Source organism: Argiope bruennichi, chromosome 6 (assembly GCF_947563725.1).
Source record: "Argiope bruennichi chromosome 6, qqArgBrue1.1, whole genome shotgun sequence".
Lineage (NCBI taxonomy): Eukaryota > Metazoa > Arthropoda > Arachnida > Araneae > Araneidae > Argiope > Argiope bruennichi.
The window spans coordinates 132940386-132966616 of record NC_079156.1 but is presented as its reverse complement, the minus strand read 5'-3'; the positions used below and the strand labels follow the sequence as shown (position 1 = coordinate 132966616).

The 26231-nt window shown below is 33.2% G+C and overlaps 1 protein-coding gene across 6 annotated transcripts in view; it reads right to left on the bottom strand.

The window, feature by feature from the left end:
* The window catches only part of LOC129971338 (multiple C2 and transmembrane domain-containing protein 1-like), a 386350-nt gene that overhangs the window by 196735 nt on the left and 163384 nt on the right, over positions 1 to 26231 (bottom strand). The window contains exon 1 of one of the 6 annotated variants that reach the window (XM_056085002.1): positions 1233 to 1426. The exons of the other annotated variants lie outside the window; for them this stretch is intronic. Coding sequence (XP_055940977.1) covers positions 1233 to 1278 — 46 coding nt within the window. The 5' untranslated portion in view covers positions 1279 to 1426. Of the gene's footprint in view, positions 1 to 1232; positions 1427 to 26231 lie in introns of those variants that run through there. 6 annotated transcript variants of the gene reach the window in all.

The window sequence follows — 26231 nt, the reverse complement described above, 5'->3', positions numbered from 1 at the left end:
TGAAAGAAAAAAATTATTTTGAAAAATAAAGTCTTTTTACTTATTACTTTTTTTAATTATTTTGAATATAATTGAGCAATTATAATTGAGCTAAATTCCGATTCTCTTATATGACTCTGTATTGTACAGATGTGTATGGGAGAAGTATCATAATTAAAATGAAAACAATGAAAGAAAAAATTATTTTAAATAATCATTAAACTTTTATTAATTACTACAGCTGGTTGTATAAATATAGAAACTCAAAATTTTCATAATTATTATAAAAATGATTGGTATATCACTTTAACTTCTGGTGGCACGGTTGCTTATTTTCTCATGTGGACATTCCATATACAAGAATCAACAATATTTTTTCAGCAAAATCCCATTCTAAAGCTATAAAAGTTCAACATACATTCATACACACATACTATATATATTATATAAAAATTAATTTATCAATGCATTTTTCTGTATCACAGTCATTTTCAGCATTCAAATCATTTGACATTTATAATTCCTACATCGATATTAATGCTTTTTTTTTACTCACTTTGCAACGCAGAAAGCGAAAACGAATATCTTCATTCGAAAATATTCTAAAATCTTTAATTCGAAAAAATTCTAAATTCTAAAATTCGAAAGAGGAAGTTGCGGCTTCTGTTTGAACGATTCTTGCTTCAAGAGGTAATATATTCATGTTTCATGTACGAGCAACGCCGATATTCAATATGTGCTTCCTTTAATGCTGCATCAATAGGCAGTTCTCACTAACCCTTCTGCAATATTGATATTAATAGTTTACATAGTTAATATTTAGTAGCCTGCAGACGGCATTCGTATCTTGAATACGTTACCTCTTTTAAACGTGGAGCTTTCGAATAAATAATAGCAACTACTTGTTGTTGTTTGCCAACGGAATCTAAAACCCTCCGCGCTTTCGCACATGCAATAGGATGGGTTTAATTTGACAAAATAGGGGTGAGGGGAAAGATAAAAGGAGGACATTTAACAATAAAGTAAATTCCAGAAATGCACATATCATTCCGCTTCTCGCCCCTTAGTGAAATAGAATCGTCGAAAACTGGTAGTCTCAGGATACTGAAACGAACAGTACATGTTAACACTTTGGAATCGACGCCCTCATTTCGGCTCGTCATGGATTTCCAGACATCTGAACCATCTCCGAAACGGATTTAAAATTGAAAAGTGAATTTTAATGAAATGAAAATGTTGAAAGGAATTCTTACTTTCGTAGCAACAGCAGCTCCCAAAACACCAAAACATTCTTCGCATCTAGAGCACACCTGCTATCCTTTACAGAAATGCTTTCTTTCGTCCACAAAATATACCTCGAATTCGGTTCGAACCGTTAACAAAACGCAACAACTTGAGAATTCCAGCTTCTTCTGCGCGCATTATGAATATGCTAAAAACAAGAGGGTGATTTCTGGGCTCTTCTCAAGGACGGACATCGTCTTGCAAACGATCCTCACCAAGTCGAGTCCGAGAGAGGGAATGATGAATGCATGCAGATCGCCAGACTTGCGAAAACAAAGCAACCTCGAAACAATGTCCTTGCCGTGGGTGAAGTGAGCACATGATATCTTTGTTGCAAGCAGACATAAATTTAATGGCTCGAGTTTTCTTCTTGATTAAAGACTATTTCTGATTTCGAAAGTCTCTCTTAACGCATTTCCAGTGTGGCATATTTGTGCTCTTTCATGGGAAATATTCTATATTTTTTCCGTTCATTATTATTTAAGTAATCAGAACGTGTTTGGTAAATTCTTGATTAAGTCCTCGTGTCGCGCTTTGTTTAATCCAAATGTGATGTTCTTTCCCAAAAAGTAAAATGTAATAAATTGTATTTAATACAAAAGTTACCAGTAAGTTTTTATAAAAGTTACCAAAAATTTTTATAAAATAATTGAATTTTAAATAGTTTATTTCATTGGCCATGTTCGTAGTAATAATGCTACGTCTCCTCGAAAGTTTCTCGCATACCCTACAAAAAAAGATCTTATTTCTCTACCCGCTTAAATTTTTGGTCTTTAAGTAAAGCTGCGAATGCCCTGCATGGTATTGGCGAAAAATAAGTACGAAATATAGATATTTGACTTCAATCTATCATTTTTATTGAATCTACAGTGCGAATATATGTTTTGGATGCCATTTTATCAGCTGATTGAAACTAAAATTTGACCCAGAACTACGGCTGAAGTTACAAGATCGCATACCGACTTTCATCGATTTAAGTCATTCAATTTATAAGTTATTGTGTTTTATATGCATGCGAAAGTACAAATTGACAGACAGACAATTTTTCGACAGATTTGGGTCTACATTTAATATGATACACTTATGTACCAAATTTTTTCTACCTTGATTTTTACATCTTGTTGTTTCCGAGTTCACTTGTACCAGAAGAGACGGGTTTCTTCTGAATGGATTTCGCTCAAAATTTGATGAAAATGTATAAATGTGGACTAAAATTCATATATCAAACTTCAAGTGTTTAGCTCAAAGCATTCTTGAGTTATTGAATTCACAGATAGATAAATATAATTCCAAAAATATGTTTTTCGAACTGAGAGAGATCTGAAACGTAGAAGTTCGTTAAAATCTCGAGCTCAAATTTTTTTAACAATTACAGTACTTTTTCTATAATTCGTATACAAGAAAGTACGGTTGGGGTAGCCTGGTTGGCAGGACGCTGGGTTCATATCTCTTGGCTTGTGAGTTCGAATCCCGCCAGCCGAAGACTCTCTGTGTGTGGTGATGGCTGGCGCACGTATAAATCTGTCGTGGTCACAAAGTCCTCTATGTCGAAAGTAATACTGCTGGGGTTACTGTTTCAGAGATGATCTTTCTCTGATTCAGGTCTAAATTACGATCTGTGGATGAGTGAATGAAACGCATGAATGAAATTCGCCCCGTAAAAAGGGTTGTGACGTGTAAGTAGCTAAGTCGTACTCTTGGCCCTAGTTGGCACTATTGAAAAAACAAGAGACACAAAAAGTTCGGCTTAAATCGCTGACAGATAACTGTCAGCGTACTTGTAAATTGCCCTAAATCACAACAAGATAGTAAAAAGTTAGTTTTTCCCTCACTGTTTCACACCTTTCCGTACGCTGTGTATGTTTGTGTAGTGTTCTTTTTAATTGCCTCAAAATGGCCATATGTGATGCATCTATTGATTTGACAGCAAAGTTGTCCAGTTTGATACAGGTTTTTAGTTTTCTGACAATTCAGAAGTGGATTTCGATGTATTATTGTTTACTGTTCTGGATAGAGCTATATTGCTTAATGGATATTTAGTGAAAGAAATCTTTTCTTTGAATATTGGCAGTAAAATATCAGTTTAGTAATATGAGAAATTTTGTTACACTGTAACAGTAAAATTATTGCAAATAATTTTGAAAAGTATAATCGAATAAAAAAAAAGAAAAGAAAAGAAAAGAAACTTCCGTTTATTTCTGTTTTAACATCTGAACTTTATTTTAATTTTCTTTGCCTACTAAGTTCAGCCTGTAGCTGTTTTCTTTTTCCTTAGTTTTTTTCCCCCCAAGTACTTCCAAACTAATTTAACATTCTGCTAAGTCTATATTTTCAGAACTGAAAACAAATAACCACTACAAATATTTTGTTCGCATAAATTGCATATCAAGATAACAGCAAACATGTAGAGGAAGGATAAAAAAAATGTTTTTAATGAATTCAAAAAGATACAAATTTCTTGGATTTGGCCATGTTATTAAGTAGAAAAAGCTTCCTATTTGCATAAAAAGCGTGCCTCACGTCTTAGAGTGGAGTTGGTGGTTGACAAAAAGACCAGTTACCCTCCCCCCCCTCCTCCTCCGGTACTTACCTGCCGTGCATTATTCATGGGTTTTTCCCCGTAGATATCAACCCTCAGGAGAACATATTCAAATTTTCTTCCGCTTTAATGAGTTTTTGTTTTCATGCGACAAACGATAATATGTGGCAGGGGCTTGAAACCGCCTGTTTCGATCGAATTTCACACTAACCGGGGAGAAATAAGTAAGTCATTTTGTTGTTGGAGGACTGTCAAATTATATCACTGAATATCTACAAAATGATTACGATTGTGGGTTAAGTGAAAATACAAAATTTAATTATAAAGTTGAAAGCAAACTTCGTAGCAGTGTGGAGACTTTGACAGTGAATTTGCAAATTTTCATCCTGTTGTTCTGTTTAAGTCGCATGCAGTGAAAAGACGTGCCACGCACGACGTGATGCTTTTGTCACAGAATCATCAAAGACGTGCAACACACGCGTCATCAAGCGATTACCACAGAATTAAAAATGATACACGTGAACCATCGACTGAGATTTTTTATCGGAACATAATTTACAGGAGCGTAATCTTATGTCGAAATCTAATTCATTTAGAAGATATAAATCTTTTTCCGGTTTCTATGAGGTATCAAATACTTTGAGAGACCGCGCACTGAATGACAGTGGACTGTTTGTGCATGCTCATCTGTGAATTTCTTATCTCCGCAAATGATAAAATCACGATAATAAGAATTCAGAGATATGGTCAATTCTACAGCCAAGTCATGGTTGCAGAATTTTGAATTTATTGAGTCATTTTATGTATTCTTCCTCTGATTTTATAACTTTTTTCTCATCATTTTTGTTTTTATAGAGCACTTGGAGCAAAATACTTCTTAAGATACAGATAATTCTTAAAAGTATTTTCAAATGTTGGTGTTTTACATTTGTGTTAAACATTTATATCTTATCGAAGTGGAAGTTTGAAGAGAATTTCGAGTGTCTTTGCCTTTATCTGATCACAGTTCAGATCTGCAAGGTCTGTACCTAAATTGTTTTCAGGTAACTTTAAAACAGGATATTAATCTAATCTGACCGTTTTAGGTAATTCTGCCAAATTGAACATTAAATTCATTAATATTAACACAGATAACAGGTCGTTTTTTGCTGTTTAAGAGAGAAAGTCGAAATTCTGTATGATGAAATTTAAATTCAAATGCTGAATATTTTCTATGTATACCATTCTACAAAATGAATGCATTTTTTTCACTTTAATTTAAGCTTCGGTACCACTTTAAAAACATTACCAATGAATGTAAATGAGAAGTGGACACGCGTCTCACCCAATACAATCATTTTCTGACACATTGTAAAAATTCCCGAATGCTTTCTGATATTTTTTTCCAAATCTGTGAGTGTTTCCCAATCCAAGTGCTAACTTTTCGGAGCACTGAGTGAAAATAAGAAAGCACCCTTTTCCCAATGTGGCAAGCGCGAGAGAATTTTCTCGCCGAAGAGATCACATTTCGGTCCAAAAGTTAACAATCTATGCTTTCTCACGTTTCCTCTACACATAAAACAAGAGTGAATGCCAAGTGGGGGCGATCAATAACTCAGTTTGGCAATGTGCCTGAAGCAGATCCATCACTACAAAAAGGCTCTGCACGAGATACAATGTTCTTCACCTCAGGAGTTGTAACCAGATGTGACGAGATTATCTAACAGGGATTATGCCAATACTTGTTGAAGTAATCCTCTCGATCGCAATTAAGATTCTTGTTTCAGAATACAAAAATACGATCTCTGATCAAAAGTTTGTATTGGAAATATTGGATAACATAAGGGTAGAATTGCGATGTGATTTCCATATACAGTGGAAGCATATTTATCAGTGGCGTTCTAAACAATGCAAACGCAAGATTTTGAGCATTCTACTGACAATCAGACCAGATGTAACAAGATTGTTTAACAAGAATCATGTCAATACTTTTTGAAATGATCTCTCGATCGCAATTAAGATTCTTGTTGCAAAAAGCAAAAAGGGAACTTACGATCTCTGATCAAATGTTTGTATTGGAAATATTGGATAACATGAGGGTAGAATTGGGATATAATTGTCTTATCCGTTGGAAGCAGATTTATCAACTCAACTGACGATTAGTGTGTTAAGCCAAAGTTACCATATTTTCCGAAATTTAACCACCAGGTAATCCTATATGATGCACGACATTGTACAATATCATTCTATTCTATGCTATATTGAATGATATTCTGACTATTGTGTAATATTTGTGTACATTTGACGTCTAGAAGATCTAGAGTCTTACTTTTCCCAATCCTAGACATTGTTTGAGAAGGGGAATGTTGGAAAAATTCCCCTTAAAAAATAAATAAGAAACAATAAAATAGTTCAATAATTTTTTTCGGGGAGGGCTTGGAAAGAATATATCCCTCGAAAGAATAAATACTCGATTCTAATAAATTCTTTTTCATTTTTTTTTCTAAAAATTTATTCAATATGTTATTTAATAGTGGAAAAAAATATAGTTAATTTCATGTTTTTAAGACATACTTAAGTAGAAAAATGAATTGAATATGAAACATGATACAATGGTAAACAAAGAAAACGCACTCTCTGGAATTTTGACATATTTCATATATGAGGCTGACGGAATCACTTTAAATAAAAGTCTTTATCTAATCATGAGTTTCTCTTAAAAACCGATCAAATATTTTTTGAATTATTTTAATTGCCTGGTTGGAATTTCTAATACATATTCACAGAAAAAATGTAAGTGGTTCGATTTCATTGATCACAACTGTATATAGGTGTCCCAAAAAATGTATACACACTTTAAATAATTGTAAATTTGGGGTTTATTATAATTCGAATAATTTTCAACATGTAAAAGATTCTACAAATATCATTCTATTGTCTTGTTATCGCATGTTCTCAAACTGATGTCCGTTCTGCTCCAGACACTGCTGATAACGCAAAGCGATGGAATAGCACATATGATGGAACAATTCCCTTGGGATATTCGTACATTCATGTTCAATGGTTGCCCTCAATTGAAAAACTGTTGCAGGTATCTGTGCGTAGACTTTGTCCTGTAGGTATCCCCATAAAAAGAAGTCTAGTGGTGTGAGGTCTGGTGAACGTGGAGGGTATTCGACAAAACCTCTCCGTCCAATCCACCTGTTTGGCAAGATCCCATCAAGAAAGAATTTAACATCATGATGGTAGTGTGGAAATGCCCCATCTTGCAGGAAATAAAACTCATCTTGTTCAAAGACCTCTCTAATGCTTGGTATGACAGACTGTTGCAGCAAGTTCAAGTAAACATGACCAGTCACAGTAGCGTCAAAAAAGAAAGGTCCAATTAATCCTCTTGAAGATAAGCCACACCACACTGTAATTCCTGGTAAATTAACATGGTGGTCGACCATAACATGTGGATTCTCAGGTCCCCAGTAGGTGCAATTGTGTCTGTTAATCGAACCATTTAATTTGAATGTGTCCTCATCATTCCACACAATCTTTGTGGGAAAGTGTGCATCTTCGTTACATCGTTCCAAGTACCACTCGCAATACTGTACTCTTCGGTCTGAATCATCGTCATTAAGAGCCTGGACTAATCTTGGAATGTAGCTTCTCCATTGATACGATGGGCAGATGATTTTGAAATGCCTACCTCACGACTAACTTGCCGCAAAGTCTTTCTTGGACTTCGTTGAAACAGTTCCAGTAATCTTTCTTCTTTCTTGGGGCTTGTAGATGTGCGTGGTCTTCCGGAACGGTTCTTATGGACGTCCTGAACAGTTCCATCAGCTTCAAATTTATCTCTAATTCGAGTGATGGTAACTCGTGTAGGTGGTTCTTTGTTAAACTCCCTCTTAAATTGTCTTTGCACTTCTACAGCATTTTCATACTTCCAGTAGCATTTTAGAATAAATTTCCTTTTTTCAAATTCAAGTCTGTCTGCCATCACTCGGTTCAATGGGTTCAGTCCGTAAAGAAAGAAGAAATAACTTAGTTATCAGCTGCTAAAATGTGTATACATTTTTTGGGACACCCTGTATATTTAAAAGTTGAATCGTACAGAGGAAAGTCAATGACCTCTAAAAAATTCAAGACATCTAATTTTTTATTTCGAATATCATGACCAAAAAGCGGAACTCTGTATCTGTATAAAAGAAGAACGGATTTCAAGATATTTGTCTTCATATATAAAATAATGCTGAAAAACAGAAACATAACCTATGAAAGAAGAAAAAGGAGTTGTTTTTCTATCCTGTGAATTATTGTAGAAGTGAACTCTAGATACATTTCCTTTCAAATGTTGCTTTCTTTACTATACGACATCCTGAAACCAAAGTCAAGAAAACTGGAAAATTTTATTCGAGGAACAAATCGAAAGTCGGAAGTATTGGAAAACATCAGAATGTTTTATTTTTTCCACTGAATGCAGAAATGTCCAAGAAGCTGAAATAACTTTCAAATACAACCAGGGATGTTGTAAAGAATATTTCAAACATAGCATATCATAAAATGTTAGAATGTGGGACCCACTGACAGTTTTTATTGTTGGAGGGGGATGAGGTATGATTAGGGAAATATTTAGAATTTATTATTATTATTGTAGAAAAATGTGACATAATTCTTCAAATTAATAAAAAAAATATTTCAAACCATCAAATGTGTTTCTTGAACTTGCTATATTTAATCAACTTCAAGAAATAAAATCAAAGCATGTATGAGATTTTATTGCCATTTCATAAAAGGGATTTTATAAAATTTAGTTATTTTCTTTTAAAATTTAAACAAATGAAATGTTTTACAAGATTCTCATTTTTAATTGTATTTATATGTAGTTATAAGAATGCATTATTTGGAGAATTTTAGGATAAATTAGTAAATGATCATGGTAAAATAAATAATTATAAAATAATTATTTAATACTAATGAATAATTACCTTTAAAATTATTTTCGAGAGCTATTGAGACAATAAATTGGAGAACGTTACTGTCAACAACACCTTTTTACATAAAAATAAATTTTTCGTTATTGGTTTATGTTAAAAAAAAGCTTAACAAGTCATGACGCTATTTCAGAAATTTAATGCGAGCCGCTTTCTGTGTCTGCTGTTACCATGATTTGTATCCACGACTTACCTTCTTGTACGAGCAAACTGTGTTATCTTAACACAAAATGTTGCAATACGAGTTGAGAAATCGAATGCCAGACAGACTCAAGATTTCGTGAATATGTTTTATAATCATGAACTATGAGTGCTGATGCTTGACATGGATAGTTTTCCTGAGTGCCGTTGCTTAAACACTTCTACTCTATCTGAATTATTGTGGAACCTAATGGAAAAACGTTGGAAAAATGAGTTTAGCTACTCAGTTTTGCTCAAACGACCCTATGAGGTGAGGAAAAACGTTGGAAAAATGAGTTTAGCTACTCAGTTTTACTCAAAAGACCCTAAGAGGTGAGATGGGCGCTGTTAATTCCAGATCTCTAAACAGTCCGTACAAGGTCACCTTCATAATGCAAAAACATCCGATCCAACATGCATAAATATAAAACAAATACGTTATAACCATCCGATAGATTATTAAAAATTAATTTTGTCACAAAATAATTGAATGGGTTTTTCTACTCTTTTTTTTTCAGTAACATCTATTCAATTTTTATCGTTCGAATCAAATAATAAATTTTATAATAATCTGTGAATTATTTTTGCTGAACGAATGAAATAGAACGATGACAGTTAACTACTTTTCGTGCCATAAAAGGGACAGCGTTGTAAAGCAACCTTTAGAAGTACGCCGTTTACCAATACCGACATAAAAACATTTCATGTTTTAAAAATTCAGAAAAACTATGGCAATGCCCTCCCCCCCAAAAAAATTAACTGATTGGTTATCTCAAGCTACCAGCTGATTCATCGGGAACATTTGATTGGTTACATTTGATTTCAGATAAATCATTTATACTTAACTTCATATCCACGGTTCCGCCAAACTGACTCATATCTTGAGTTTCATTTATTGTGAATGTGAATCGTTCTGATGGAGACAGTCCATAATATCATAGCACTATTAAAAACGCAAGTATCAGATTCATCTAAGCTTTATCATGAAAGTATCAGATTCATCTAAGCTTTTTCATGAAAGTATCAGATTCATCTAAGCTTTAACATGAAAGTATCAGATTCGTCTAAGCTTTTTCATGAAAGTATCAGATTCATCTAAGCTTTAACATGAAAGTATCAGATTCATCTAAACTTTATCATGAAAGTATCAGATTCATCTAAAAACTTTGCTATGGTACTTGACTTGTAAATATTACAAAGATAAATTACACAGATATTAACCAACAACCTTCTTCTATAGCTTTCAATAATGAAATAAAATCAGATGATTAAATGTTTGATGAAATGATGAAAACGGTTTGAACTTCAATCCAATAATGTAATCTAGTGTTAAACATTTAGGAAACATTTACATGCCTATTAAACTAATATTATTAAAAAGGTAATTTTATTAAATTTTGAAATGGTATAAAATTTATTTTTATTCAATTATATTTTCGAAAATTATCGTGAAAAACCGAGCATTTTGATTCATTTTTAATTAAAATTGCAATAAAACCATTCCGATGAGCACATTCCCAACGTCCAGGATATATTTATAGCGCCGAATTTCATAGCTATAGATCAAACTATGTGGCCTACAAAGCGCCAACGTACACACACACACATACACATTCATCCATATCGTTAGTAGAGATAAATACTTCTATTCAAAGCGAAACAAAGAATATTGTTGAATCAAAATAAACCACACTGTTGCCAGTCACATCCAAACACGTAATCTGTTATTTAGCCATATGTTGTTTAACGATGTTATTCCACGCCCTGTTTTATCATACACACTGGATTTCAAAAACATATGCGTTATCATTGATGTGTAAGCCTGAATTTACTCCATTAAAAATTTTTGTAACCATTCTAACTTTTCGGGTTTTAAATTTTTAAAGATAATCTGCGTTATTGAGTTGTCGTGTCAGAAAAAAATTATCAAATTAATTAGAAATAAGACTAATGACGACACAATGTCAAAGAAAGAGTAGCAATATTAAATCATAGTACCACCAGTTGCCTCATAGTTTAAGATATGGCATGATTTCAGGATCATGAATCAGATTGAGATCATTTGTTAGATCTTAGTATTGCTTCGAAGCATCAGCATTCACACACTGTTTGATCAATGTACGCATTTACAGAGAATAGCTCTCGGCGATTGGAGTGAGATAATGAAGATTTATTTTTTAATTTTCTTCCAATTGAAAATGAATTCAAACCAGTTTGGCTTTAAGGAACTCCTTTTATATTTTGGTTCTCATATATAGGAGCCAAACTATAGACCTTCACATAAAAAAAAAACAACTCAGGCTTCAACCCTAGATCTTACTTCAAGTCGTACGAGACACTTCGATAAACAGAAGATGACTACATTTCCACTTTATTATAAATCTCTTATATATGGGCCAGGGCTGGATATGACAACCTTTTCAAATATCTAAATACATAATAAAATTATTATTACACACGTATATTTGGTACCTGTTCGTTGCAATAAACAAAAAGAAAGTATAGTTAATGTCGAAAATTCGAATTCGAGATTTTATGAAACCCAATGTTTCACACCTCTCTGAATTCGAAAAAAAAAACGTATTATTGGAATCATGTCTGTCTATGAATGCAAGAGATCAGAAATAATTCAAAATAGATGGACGAAATGCCGCGCTTGGACTTATGAACCAAATGTGTAAATTTTTGTCAAATTTTGAAAGAAATTCGTCAGCAGGAAGTTGTCTGTTCGAATTCAAGTGAACACGATTACAAAACGCAAAGAGCATATAAATTTAAAAAAAATCCAGAGTATCATCATCTGGAGTGCAAATCGCCATCACATTTTGAGCTTAATGCATCAACGGGTGAGTCGTCTGCCTCTCTACATACTCGTATGCATCAAACAAGACAATTCAAAGATGCATAATTTATGTAAATAAATTTGGCATGTGACAATAAATGAATTGTGTTGCAATAACCAAATTGTGATACATGTGTTATTTGGCATGTGTTACAATAACTAAATTGTGTTACATGTGTTATTTGGCATGTGTTACAATAACTAAATTGTGTTACATGTGTTATTTGGCATGTGTTACAATAACTAAATTGTGTTACATGTGTTATTTGGCATGTGTTACAATAACTAAATTCTGTTACATGTGTTATTTGGCATGTGTTACAATAACTAAATTGTGTTACATGTGTTATTTGGCATGTGTTACAATAACTAAATTCTGTTACATGTGTTATTTGGCATGTGTTACAATAAATAAATTCTGTTACATGTGTTATTTGGCATGTGTTACAATAACTAAATTCTGTTACATGTGTTATTTGGCATGTGTTACAATAACTAAATTGTGTTACATGTGTTATTTGGCATACGTTACAATAACTAAATTGTGTTACATGTGTTATTTGGCATGTGTTACAATAACTAAATTCTGTTACATGTGTTATTTGGCATGTGTTACAATAACTAAATTCTGTTACATGTGTTATTTGGCATGTGTTACAATAACTAAATTCTGTTACATGTGTTACAATAACTAAATTGTGATACATGTGTTATTTGGCATACGTTACAATAACTAAATTCTGTTACATGTGTTATTTGGCATGTGTTACAATAACTAAATTCTGTTACATGTGTTATTTGGCATGTGTTACAATAACTAAATTCTGTTACATGTGTTATTTGGCATGTGTTACAATAACTAAATTCTGTTACATGTGTTATTTGGCATACGTTACAATAACTAAATTGTGTTACATGTGTTATTTGGCATGTGTTACAATAAATAAATTCTGTTACATGCGTTATTTGGCATGTGTTACAATAATTAAATTCTGTTACATGCGTTATTTGGCATGTGTTACAATAAATAAATTCTGTTACATGCGTTATTTGGCATGTGTTACAATAAATAAATTCTGTTACATGCGTTATTTGGCATATGTTACAATAAATAAATTCTGTTACATGTGTTATTTGGCATGTGTTACAATAAATAAATTCTATTACATGTGTTATTTGGCAAGTGTTATAATAAATCGCATTTGACTTTATTCAAACGAAAAAAAAGATGTCCGAAATGTATACTCATTTTACCTCACTATATTACGAGTCACAAAATTCTAGAGAGACAATAAAAAAATGAGCACTGATTGAAATAAAATCTGAATACTGAAAGCATTTACAGCCTTGATAAAAATCCACATTATTTAACTTAAGGGGTAATAACTGTAATTGGAAAGAATGCGAGTAAGTTTCGGTCCATTAGTTTTACCAATCTCGTTAGTTTCATTTTCCCATCATTTCACTATTTCACAACTTTGTTCCTATTACATATAAGGAACATCCCATAAAATTCTTATGGATGTTCCTCATCCATATTATAAAGAGCATCCCCTTCACAACTTCATTCCTGTTCTAAATCCATATTATAAGGAACATCCCACAAAATCTCCTTCTTTTATCCCATTCAAATCCGCTAACAAAACAAAAAAAACAAAAAAGAACTTTTCAGAAAAGAACGGATAGCGTGCAGTGTTTCATAAAAGAGTCACGGAGAACCTGTGCATTTCGATAAAAGCCGTTACGGGACGAGCTTGTCTGGCAGCTTCTCAACACACTCCTCAAGGATCGTTTGCAGTTACAAGTACTCCGCGCATAATGAAAAGTTCAGAACAAAAACGATTTTGCTTCGTTGGAAGAGTTTGCTTTATTAAGCTCGAGAGAGCTGGAAATACTTTGGAATGTCGTTTTCAGAATCTATTTGAATAAAAAGTTTCTGGCTGAATCATTAATTCTTTTCCTTTGTCATTATTGATTTAATTTTAATTATATAAAAATTCCATCAATAGCTTCACAAGCACTATTTCCAGACGATTCCTGAGATTTTGAGCTGTGGTCAGAAGCCGTAAACGATACAAGAGCTTTCATCTTTACTCCTAAAGTCGAAGCCGCTGCGGTGGACTGGTAATAAATAACATCTTGGCTTCGGAATCGGAGGGTTTCAACTTCGAGACCTGATTCCACTGAACAACCGCCGTGAAAGTGCGTCTGGTGCACATTAAATCCTTCGGCACTAAATGCCCTCCCGTTGGTGAGTTGCGGAAGTTAGGAAAGGGGTGCCAGCTCATGTATCTCCCAAGGTTCTGACCGAGATTTAAAATAGCCCAAGTATTGCTTTAAAACGGACATTAATATAATTGAGCTGAATTGAATCGAATTTTGACGCCAGATCAGTAATAATTTAACCTTCGGTGGCAAATCTAATAAGTTCCAGACCTGTATACTTTACGAATCTTATGCTTTCATTCTAAAAGTCTCTGTTCCAAAATCATGCTCTCGAAACCTTTCTTAAATTCGAATGATAAAATATGTAATGAATTGAGAAATCCATGGTAAGCTGGTGATAAAATTTAAAGATTGAAAATCAGAAATTTCGAGTTCAAATTCCATCTAATATCTACACTGTATAATGACTGAGGGATCGTTAAAAATGTGTGAGTCAAACATGTATGCGAATATTTCTGCGCTTATTATGTCTTCTAATATACGAAAATAATATCTTCACATTATATTATTTTCTTGTTGTTTCATTGTGTAAGAGAAGATGAAAATGTATAAAGGCTTACTTACAATCAAGTACTCCTGTAGGTAGGTTATGCAAGCCTGGAATGAGAAGTGCTTTTCCAATTGTTCTTCTAGTCATCTGACCCACGACTCAATACTACGATGTCCGTTTCAAAATAGATTTCACTTAATTTTAATTAAATCTAATCTAAACTTGAACGATATGAGGACGGTTTTTTTTTCTTAAGTCTGAATTTAGAAAATTTGAAATCATATTTCATGTTTTGAAATCATAGTTTGTTAGTTTTCTTTCTGATATTTTACTAAAAAATCTTTATTGCTAAGGCCTAGTGTTAACAGAAGGAATGAAATTAGTTTTGATTCACACTGTAAAACTACCTTCATCAGATAAAAGTATAGAAAAATTAAAGTGAGCAAATTTTCTATAAAGTTCAAAGTGCCAATTTCAATTTTAAAAAAAGTAATTTACAAAATATGATACTTTGAAGCTTTCGTATACTCAAAACTATTTTATGTGCGTAAGAGTTTTAAACATATGTGTATGAAATTATAAAAATCACGTTTTATAAATTTATGCATCTTAATATTCGCTAAAATTCAGCATAGAAACAGTGGAAAATCTTCCGCACAAATTTATCTAAACACATCAAAATATAGATTGAATTCACTTTTATATTTTGTTGCATAAAAGTAGAAAGTGGAATATCGTCTCCAGTCGCCGTGCAAATTATCGCGGTGAGATCTTATACCATCTGTGTCAAGTAAAAGCAGTGGCAGGCTAGTGATATATCGTGATATCACACACTGAAAATGATGAGACATCGCTGAATGGAGAGTTTATGGTCACCGTGGAATCAATCTGATTTATAGAATAGTTTAAAATTATATCAAGATTTGAAACCTAAACAGATCTATTTTTGGCCAGATGTCATAAAGCAATCGTGCCAGTTTAATCGTCCACTCTCTTCATTTTGCACTGAGAGAACATTCAGATTTAATGTGTTGCAGTCTCATATTAAGAGTAAACATTAGGGAAATTTAGTCCATATTCTTCGCCTTTTCAGAAACCTATTTACACAACTAGTTATCACGATGCAACAAATAAACAAGAAATTCAACAAATCAAATTGCTGTATGGCCACGAGTTGAATAATTGTGGTGAAGAATTGTCGAATAGTGGAATTTAGAGTTACTCATGTTCAGGAGATACATATGAAATGCCCCTTACCAATTTCCTTTTCGAATGTATTGAGCATTTTGCAGGCGCAAAGAAGAAACGATCTCAAAGCCCCCTAAAAGGCAGCTTGAAATAGCATGTTAGAGCTATTAAGATCTTTATATAATTATGAGGAAACATGAATTGATTCTATTGGAATGAGGGTCACAGAAGTGGAACATCAGTATCTAATTTGTAATTGTTATATTTCAATGAACAGCTGAGATTTATGGAAAAGTAAATGGTTAAGCCATGACAGGGCGGGGTAATTGGTAATTTGTGTGGTGATTGTCACCATGATTGCTACTTCAATACGTTACTTTCCGTATTTGACAAGAGATCAAGTAACGAGTAATCATCAACCCAAACTCATCAATAAAATTCCCCATCTTCAAAATAAGTGTGGAATGAAATAATGTTGCATTGTTCTCTTCATACGCATCCGTAGCCTTATTTCATAACCGGTATTCTATTATGCAAGGGTTCATATTTCACTTCCGATTCCAATCGTAACGCAACGGCACTTTTCACATTAGCTCTACTTTCAAAAACTCATTCATTATTTTGCTCGCAGAGTCGTTGGACGGAAGCCAACTTCGAAAATGAAGCACGATTCCCCCGTTAGCGTCAGAGCAGTTTGTTTGAAGTTCTTGAAAAAATGAACAGCATCGTGTAATGGCCTTCGTTTGTATTGTTCGGTGCTTTCTTTGTTTTTTTGATCAAAATTATTCATTAGAGCGGCGTTTTTTATACAATGTAACAAGTCGAACGACATCTTGTAGTATTTTATGAAAAACTGGATCGCAAACTTTAATGGGCCCATTGACACTGGCTCGATGAAAATATAAGGACATGAAATTGACACATTAGAAATGCTGTCTATTAGATAGTAGTTCACTGAAATATAGGGTTTTTTCCTTTTGATCTACGAAATAGTAGTAAAAACTAACTGTAAAACTTACTTACAAATTAAAATGAAACATGTGTATGACTCTGAAGACAAGGATGAAAAGTATAACATGAAAAAAGAAATTGTCACTATTTCTATTATTAAAAAAATATTTTCATCTTTCAGTTTTTTCCTTTATATATAATTTAAAGCAGATTATTAGAAAAAAGATAGTAAAGAAAATTTATTTAATTATTGCAAGCTTCAAATGTATGTAAGAACTGATAAAACACATACTAAATTGGCTAAAAACAAAATCGAAGTGATTGACACATTTTCAGAAAGAAAGGATGCAATTTAAATTATTTTGCACAAGTCCGGAGAATCAAAAGAGTGCGAGAAGGGAAAAAATTGTTTATCACCATATTTCCTAAGATTGGTTATTAATTTATGGGTGTGGCATATCGTGGCATATAATTTATCGTGTGGCATAAATATAAAATATGAATGTATTTCAAGTATTTTAAACCAAGTATTTCTTTTTCACCATTCTGTTAGCAACCATTATGAACCCTGAATACGGGTAGAATTATTTTTAGAAAGCGTCAATCACTCATTAAATAAGTTGTTATTCAAGAAATAATGTTTATTATGTTATTAACATGAAATCTCAAACAGGATTATTAAAATAATTTTTCGAGACAATTATACGCATAAAGAAATTTCCGCGACGTTAAAGATACAAAGCAATTTAACAATGAACAATTTATTAAACAATTTAAAACAGCTCAGAACATTGAATATAGGTGGAAATGTTTTGGAATATGTTAATCACGAATCAGATAAGTTATTACTTCAGAAATTATATTTTTTTATGTCTTTAACATGAAATCTCTAATAGAGTTAATAAAATAATTTTTCGTGGCAATTATATGCACAAAGAGATTTATCGTGACGTTAAAGGTGCAAAGCAATTTAACACACTTTTCGAATAAATTTTAAGCAATTATATTAAGTATATTAAACTAAAAGAAAAAAATTGAAAACATAGTAACTTTATTTTTTAATTGTACTAGCTTCAGAAATAATAATTTATAATCAAAAAAAAATTGTGCGCATCCACAACTGTAATCGAACAAACAAGAAATATTCCAAGTGAGAATATTATATAAAAGACACAAACAAAAAAAACCCCAACCAAAATGCATCTCCCGTAGAAAAAAATATCTCCTTCTTTCAAAAGATGCGTTCGAATATTTTGCCTCATTTCTCGAAATAATGCACTAAGTAATTGCACATAAATAACGAAGATGTCTCATAAACATCGCATTTCATTTTCATAACATTCAAGAATCAAAAGGGAGAAGTAATCGAAAATAAATTATTTATTTGGCTGGCTGTAAACCTAGACCAGGCCTCACTGAAAAATCTAAATATTAATGGAAGTCCTGCTAAAAGCATGTAGAAATTTTGATGGATTAAACTCAGGTGGTCACGCAACGGGGAATGACAGATGGTCCGTTTTAATAGGCTTTTTTCTTCCCCTCCTTTTCCATATAATATACGCAATATCGGAACGTCTGCAACAACCATTTTTTAGAAAAGAAAATGTTAATATCTTCCAAAAGAGGTAGCTTTACTTTTTGCCGTATTTCCCATCATCCTTTTGCTTGCAATTCTTATTATATCGATCGGGAGTAGAAATGTCCCTAAAGACTTCATTTATTTAAAAGTTGCATGCAACTCCGGTGCGTGATTCTTTGCAGCCATGAAAAAAAATGGTTTTTATTATTCCAAACAATGTAAATTTGATGCGTGGTACTAGGCCTTGAAGAATATGCAATTTAGTTAAAGTAAATCCGGATAAAATGTTAATAAAATCGAGGATGGCTTTCGAACTTTATGGTGTAAGGAACAGAATGGGTCCTCTTGTACCAAAACATATGGAACGAAGATCATCTCAATAAAATTGAGAGAAAAACTGCTGATTTTTCTTAAAATAGAAAGTTATATTAAAATTGTATGCAAATAAATGGAATAAAATGTAGGCATGTCAAGACGAATGACGATGATATATCGATTAAATTAAAAATCATATTTCATTAAAAACAAATTTGAATAAGTCGATAAAAAGAAATAAATTCTGACTGTTGTCAGATGCTTAGAGAAGTCATAAAATCATTTGATAAAAGTTTGAGGATGATATCTATTATATACGCATTTTAAATGAAGCATTTATCATCTCAGTAATAATTCCATCAACGAAAATAGGTCCAAATATTTCTCGATTCTCTTTACTCTGGAACAAGAGAGCACTCCTGCTTGTTTGATTTCATCCTTTTATGTAATCAGAGCTCATAAAGCACTTCAACCTTTAAATATTTTATTTTCTTTACCATCTAATAATATGACACCTTCTATTTTGGGAATATTTTCTTATTTTGATTCAAATGGAAATCCATTGAATACTTGACATATCTATGTATTCGAAGTCGTTTTAATATTGAATTATAATCGTTATGAAGGGTTTATTTTTTTGCTTACAACTATCAAAATTTGATAAATCGATGCGCGTATGGCACTCGGGCAAAGCAGTTAAGCGGTTAAATTTTACTAAGCTCTATACTGTTTGAGTTGAACTCCTCTCAAAATAAGAAAGTGGCATTTTTAATTTATAACATTTGCTTCATTTACTAAGCCTACCATCAATCATTTTAACTCTTTGAACTCGGATTTTTCTCTCGCGCACCATTCAAGACGGTGCACCATTTCGATGTTTTATTTATTTTCTTTTAAATTTTGATTGTTAAAATTACCTGCAGAGTGACAAGAAGATAAATAATGATTTTGAGCGGAAATTCCACTTAAGATAATTATATATTTTTATTTTTCGGAACAATAAACATGTCCTTATATTAAATGAATAATTATGCGTCGAATTACTTTTCCGAGTGCAAGGGGTTAGTAATCAAAAAAACGAAGATAACAGTCTTGAATCTAAACATGCGAAGATCAGCCAAAATGACCAGTTGTGACTTTCGATTTGAAAATTTGCGTATAATGAATCAATTTTTCTCACACTTGTCTTCAGTACTACTTTATATTAAAAACATGAAATTTAAATTTGTATATAATTTCTTTTTAACATTTTCATTTTATATGAAGGTACATAAAATTAAATTTACATTATCATTTTTTGGTTTACTTGTTTATTCTGGTAAGTCCGTGTACTCGGACGATCTTTACCACAAAATACCATTATCGCCCTGAAAGAAAAATTTATCGTCTTAAAATATAATCAGATGAGATAATTTGATGAGTGCATTTGTACAGGAGTCATTGTACATTCCAAATATATTTCTGTTACGGTGATAACTTCAAATCAAATTTCTAATCTGAAATATTGCAACATGATAATGATTTCAATTTCGACTCATTTGCCCTGTCTTCGTCAACATCGGCAAAAACAGCATTTGTCCCTCTGTAAAAACGATAACTTTATGGAAAAAGTCAAAATAAATTTTTGCTAAATAACCACCTTAAAAATACTTAGATAAATGTATCCTTGTTAAAATTAATATATTCAAATTAAGTATTTTCTTGTTAATATATTCAAATTAAGTATTTTCTTGTTAATATATTCAAATTAAGTATTTTCTTGTTAATATATTCAAATTAAGTATTTTCTTGTTAAAATATCCTAATTAAGTATCTCCTAACTAAATCCTTAAATTATATATATATTCAGTCAGGAAAATAAAACTTTTTATCTCGAAACTATTCCGGTTACTTTAATCATTTAAGGGGCCGTGGTGGTGGTAAGGTCTCGGTTTGTGAGCCGTACGGTTTCAGGTTCGAGACCCCATTCCACAGAAACGCCGTGTAAGGGGGTCTGTTGCACGATAAATCCATCAGGGCCAAACGACCTCCCGTTGGTGTGGTGTGGAGAGAGGGATGCCAGCTCAGGTGTCGTCCTCGTCATCTGACCACGGTTCAAAATGACGAGGTCAGTTCCAAAATAGCCCTAGTGTTGCTTTAAAAGGGACGTTAATACAACTGAAATGAATTAATCTTTTAAGATATGAAAGTTATATTATGTATCGATGCCTTTCATGACAGTGAGATTGTTTGAGGTGCAGTAGCATCGAGTTCCCACAAATATCAAAACAATAACCTACCTACAAAATTAATGGACAAATGGCTTATAAAAACGTAAATTATTTAGATGTGTTTGTTTTCTCCCTTTTGAAACTGTACCCTTTTTCATAAGCAATTCCGATCCAAAATTACAAAAAAGTCAGCAATTTTCTGCTACCAAGATATACACATAGAGGTTTGAGTTTATTAATATTTTTTTTTTCATTTTAAGTTATCATGTTCACATACACTTGGACATACAAACGCGCAAACAGTATACACATTCATTGATTTGATACCAAATTTGAAAGAAACCAACGACTAGGTATCATCACAAATTGACAACTCCGATCTGCCCTAAGGCAAACGAAAAAAACTGAATGACCAGACCAATGCAACAGCAATGCTGGCGGGAACTGTGGTCAAGTCCTTAAGGCCATCACCAGCCACGCTACAATCCTTCCCTTGGAAAGCACGTTCCGTCATCGATGAGAGGTAGCCAATCCCTATTTTTTTCCTACACTCACCAGGGTGGCGAGAACCAACCACCATATCGGGAGTTTCTCATCCTCATTTTGGAAGTGGCCATCAGCGAGATAACGACTAGATGTAAGGATCACATACCAGAATCCATGTATCTAGCCTTTGCTCTTTTATGTTATGTTATCATTCACATACACACGAGGGCCGCGGTGGCCTGCTAGTAAGGTCTAAGCTTCGGAATCAGAGGTTTTCAGGTTCGAAACCCGATTTCACAGAAGAGTCGTCGTGTAAGCGTGTCTGGTGCACGTTAAATTCGCCGAGACCAAACGTTCTCCTGCTGGTGTGGTGTGGGAGCTTGGAGAGGAGTGCCAGCTCAGATGTCCTCCTCGTCATCTAACAGCGGTTCAAAATGACGAGGTCTGTCCCAAATTAACCCTAGTGTTGCTTTGAAACGGGACATTAATATAACTAAATTCACATATGCACGAATGGAATGATCGATAGGCAATCAATCCTTTGAAGAGTTTTGGCAGAATCTTTTAAATATGAATGCTATTTGCTTACAAGTAAAATGCAGAATAAATAATTTAAATTCTAAACATAACCCTAAAAGAAAACAAAAAATTCAGATCTGATTCGTATAACTCAGCAGGTCTAGTCGCCTTATCTTTATTCAAAAGCTTTAACCAGATATCTACAAAACATAAATATTTTCTTTTAAAAAATGCTCTTAGAATTATCGCAGAATAAAATATATTCCAAGTCAACTAGAGATGCAGAGAGAGAAAACAACAAAGGATACTCCACTGACTGAAAAGATGAAGCTACCACACGAAGGAATGAAAAAAAATATATATCTCTGCCAGTAATGAGATATACCCGATCATTGTTGGTGGAGGAAAAAAAAACTGGAGACATGTAGTAATATTTCGAATTCAATGGCGCAGCACAATAGAGCGAGTGAAGCATGCGAAGCAGATGGACTCGAAAAAGAGAATAACTCAAACCAATCTGCTACGATGGTCGAATGCATGCGTCGTTTCAAACGCATAAGCAGTTGGCGCGTCTATTTGAAATGGATTTTATGTGCATTCGGAAAGAGGTACATTGGTTTCTGATGTTGAACATTTTATTCAAAATCAAAGAATCGCAACTTTTGATTGCGATATTTCTTTTTGCTTATGCAAATCGCCTTTGGGCCTCTATTGTGCTTTGCGTAAACTGTTTGAGGATGAATTAAGCGATAATGCAAGGGAAATTCTGAGTCTGAATAATACATCTTGATTGCCATTAAAGATGGATGAAAGATTCCGCTGTCTTCATATGTCGAAATACTAATTGATTGTTGTTCATTTTTAAGCAATAAGAAGTTTGCTTTATGCAGGACGTCCAGAGGAGAGAGCCGACAGTTATGTCGGCAAAACATCTGCAGATTTTCACAACACATCATCGAGAGGATGTTGGTCCTAGATAGATTTAACATGTAACAGGTCCGAGTATATAGATGTTAATTCTGTGTTGATTTCATGGAGTGAAATTCATTTACAAGGAAGAGTTTGTATTCAAACATTAATCGTCTAACTCTGTGTGATCCATCTTTGCTGCACAGAAATATGCAAAATTATGTTCTCTCTTTCGTTCGGTTACTTTTAGGAAAAGAGTGCAAATAGATGCTGAAAATTTTGTTTACAAGTACTGTGAAGTAAGTATTGTTTGCCAGCCTATTCTTAAATCCTCCACGTTTTTGTGCATGCGTTAGGATGGGTTTAATTCGTCAAAATAGGGGTCAGTAGAAATATAGGATGTATTGTTTATATTTAATAATAAAGTAAACTCGAATTACTCGCCGAAAATCAAGGTCAAAGAATGACGAAGAATTCTAGAAATGCGTTCATCCTTCTGCGTCTCACCCCCTTGTCAGATAAAATCTTCGAAAAATGATCGTCTCGAGATACTGAAACGACATTAGGATAAAACTTTCTTCTGCGTTTACTAGAGAGAGCATTATTGGAATGAAGGAAATGGCAAGTAATTGGGAAAATAGGAAGATACTGACAAGACCTGGAGACCTAAATGAAGAAGTAAGCATCATTCCAAGAACCAAATAAGACACTGTGGTTGCATTCACACAGCCAAGTCTTTGTTGAAAACGCATCATAGCTAACATAGCTCTCTTATTTGATAATGACTGCAAAAGGAAATAGACGGCTGATTTCAGCCCAGATTATAAAGTAATTCCCTAAAACTATAGGATTATTCATTTGTAGCAGACATACTGTGAGCATGTGATTACATAAAAGAAGTCTGCTTGAAAGGAAATTTGAAATTTATCTTCCACCCATTGGGACATAGAAATGCGATCAGTTAAAGAGAATTCTGATTAGGATAACATGGACTAGAGTCAAACTCTCTTTTTTGATAAAACCTGTATATTTCCATGAAGGGTGTCAATGCAAAAGTAGTGGGGTCATTGTATAAAGAAGTTATCATTGAACGGCAGCACTTGTCTTACAATGACCAATATACCAGTGCAACTATAAATATTAAAACTACATATTTTAAAATTCATAACTGATGATATCCTATCTTGATCCTTATGCCAAATTGCGTAACATGTTCACTGCCCCATTTATTGCAAGACTGATATACAGACCACTTACCTAATTGTATATCCTTTTCTTTTCTATCTCTTAATTATAGTAGAGAAGTTGTCCTCTAATTAAAAAGAAAATTCGGTTCAATTAGAAAATAGGTGTAACCTTCGGGTGATGTTCATTTCAATGAACGTGTTAAAGGCATAATCGGCAATCGCTTTGTCCTCGTGAAAAATAATACATGTTACCACCGCGCTATATAAATAGTCGATTATCTCAAAGACAAAGAATTTACACGGATGGAGTAGCCAATATATTATCCAAATTTAAATTCCACTGAACATGTATGAAATACACTACAACGCCATCTTGTATCCTTGTAGCCACGGCACTTTTTAACAGTTACACATTGATATTCAGAATAAATTCATTGTGCTATTATAAGTACACATGGACAATCCGGCAACTGGAAATCACTGCAAAACCTGCATTTTGACTACACCATAGGAATTTTTCATCCTGTATGTAAAGCGCATTTACATTGATTTTTCTTTATTCCATGTTATATCCATTATGTTCTTAATTTGACTTCATTTTTCAGGGATAAGCAATTTGGTATTTTTATTTATATATCAGACTAGATAGTACACGTTTCTAGTAGCAAAATTATTCAAATTTCATAGATTGTGTACCTTTAAATTTTTTCGCCAATAATTATTCCCTAAAAATTAAACCAAAATTTTCTGCACAACTTACTAGCGGAATTTTTTATCCAAACATATCTGATTTGTCAGTGAAAGCAGGAACAGGCAGAAGAAAATATTAAAAAAAAACAACCACCAGCTTAAATCTTTCTGAGAAAAATCGCTCTTTGCATATTTCGGGCCGCACAAAAGAAAAGAAAAGAAAACTACGAGACACGAAAGATTAACCCTTCGTCAGCTAAAGCTCGTTAAATTGAATTCATCTCAGCCAATCAAGGATCCATTCTTCCCGGGTGGGGTGTGGAGGGGGGCGTGGATGTTCGCACTTGTACACGAATCGATGCGAATCTTCGTTTTTCTTCGAACCGTCACACTCAGGTGTGTAGAGGGCGGATTCTATTTCCGGAATTTCGGAATTGAGGGCATCTGGTCAAGGAGAAGGTATCCTCGGGCAAATAATGTTTTCTTTTGTTCAGTGACTAAGCAAAAGTGCACAGTGGGCAAGCACGGAAGATGGGAGGGTGGGATAAAAATAAGTTCTAGTTTCTCTCAACACGAAATGAAAAATCCTGGCCAAACCTTCTAAACTTAGTTATAAAATCACAAAATAAAAACTCAATAAAATAATGTTTTTAAAACGCACTTTTATTAATGCATTAAAAATAGAAGTTTTTTATTTTAATAATGTTGTACTTTTAATTCTAATTTCTAATTCAAGATTATAAATATAATGGAATCCTACAAACAATTTTCCTAAAATACACAAGCAGGTGGAGCCGCTTATATATACCAATAATTAGTTAAATGAATCGATTAACTCATATTGAAGTTCTGGAAATATAAAATATTTATTAAATATAAATATATTTATAAAATATTAATTAGTAATTTCATCAATAACACCCGATTATACAAAATTTGAAAACTCCGGTGCACCAGATTTAGTTAAGTTTAGTTATATTAACGTCCCGTTTGAAAGCAACATTAGGGCTATTTTGGGACGTACCTCGTCATTTTGAACCGCTGTCAGATGACAAGGACGACACGTGATCTGCTCCCCCCTCTCAAACTTCAGCACCACACCAGCGAGAGGACATTTGCCCCCGAAGGATTTAGCATGCACCAGACCCGCTTAGACGACGGTTTTTCAGTGGAATCGGGTCTCGAACCTGAAGCCCTCCGGTTCCAAAGCGGAGACCTTACTACCAGGCCACAGCGACCCTCTGATGCATCAGGATGAAAAGAAAAAGAACCGATTTAAAAATTCTATTTTTGTATAAGCATGCAATAACCAAATTAAATATATGTATATAATAAAATACTTTAAAATATGTGTGATATTCATCTCAGTTGTGAGTGGTAACGTAAGTTAAAATCGTGAATATGTGGAGTTTAATATCGCGTATGTATTTTTAAAAAGTATTTATTCCTATTGGTATAAATGGTGTCGAATTTGACAGAGAAAAAATTTTTACGATCATGCTTCGAGTTACATCGTCTACACTTTTGATTTATTAAGAACTAGGATGTAAAGCTGGTTTTCCCTAAAAAAAAATTCATACATTTTTTTTTTTTTTGTATAATTTAACAAAACCTACATTTTGTAAATGCTAAAATAAATTTTGTTTTTAATACATAGAAGATGGAACTACAGATACAGCTTTTTCAGTAATAC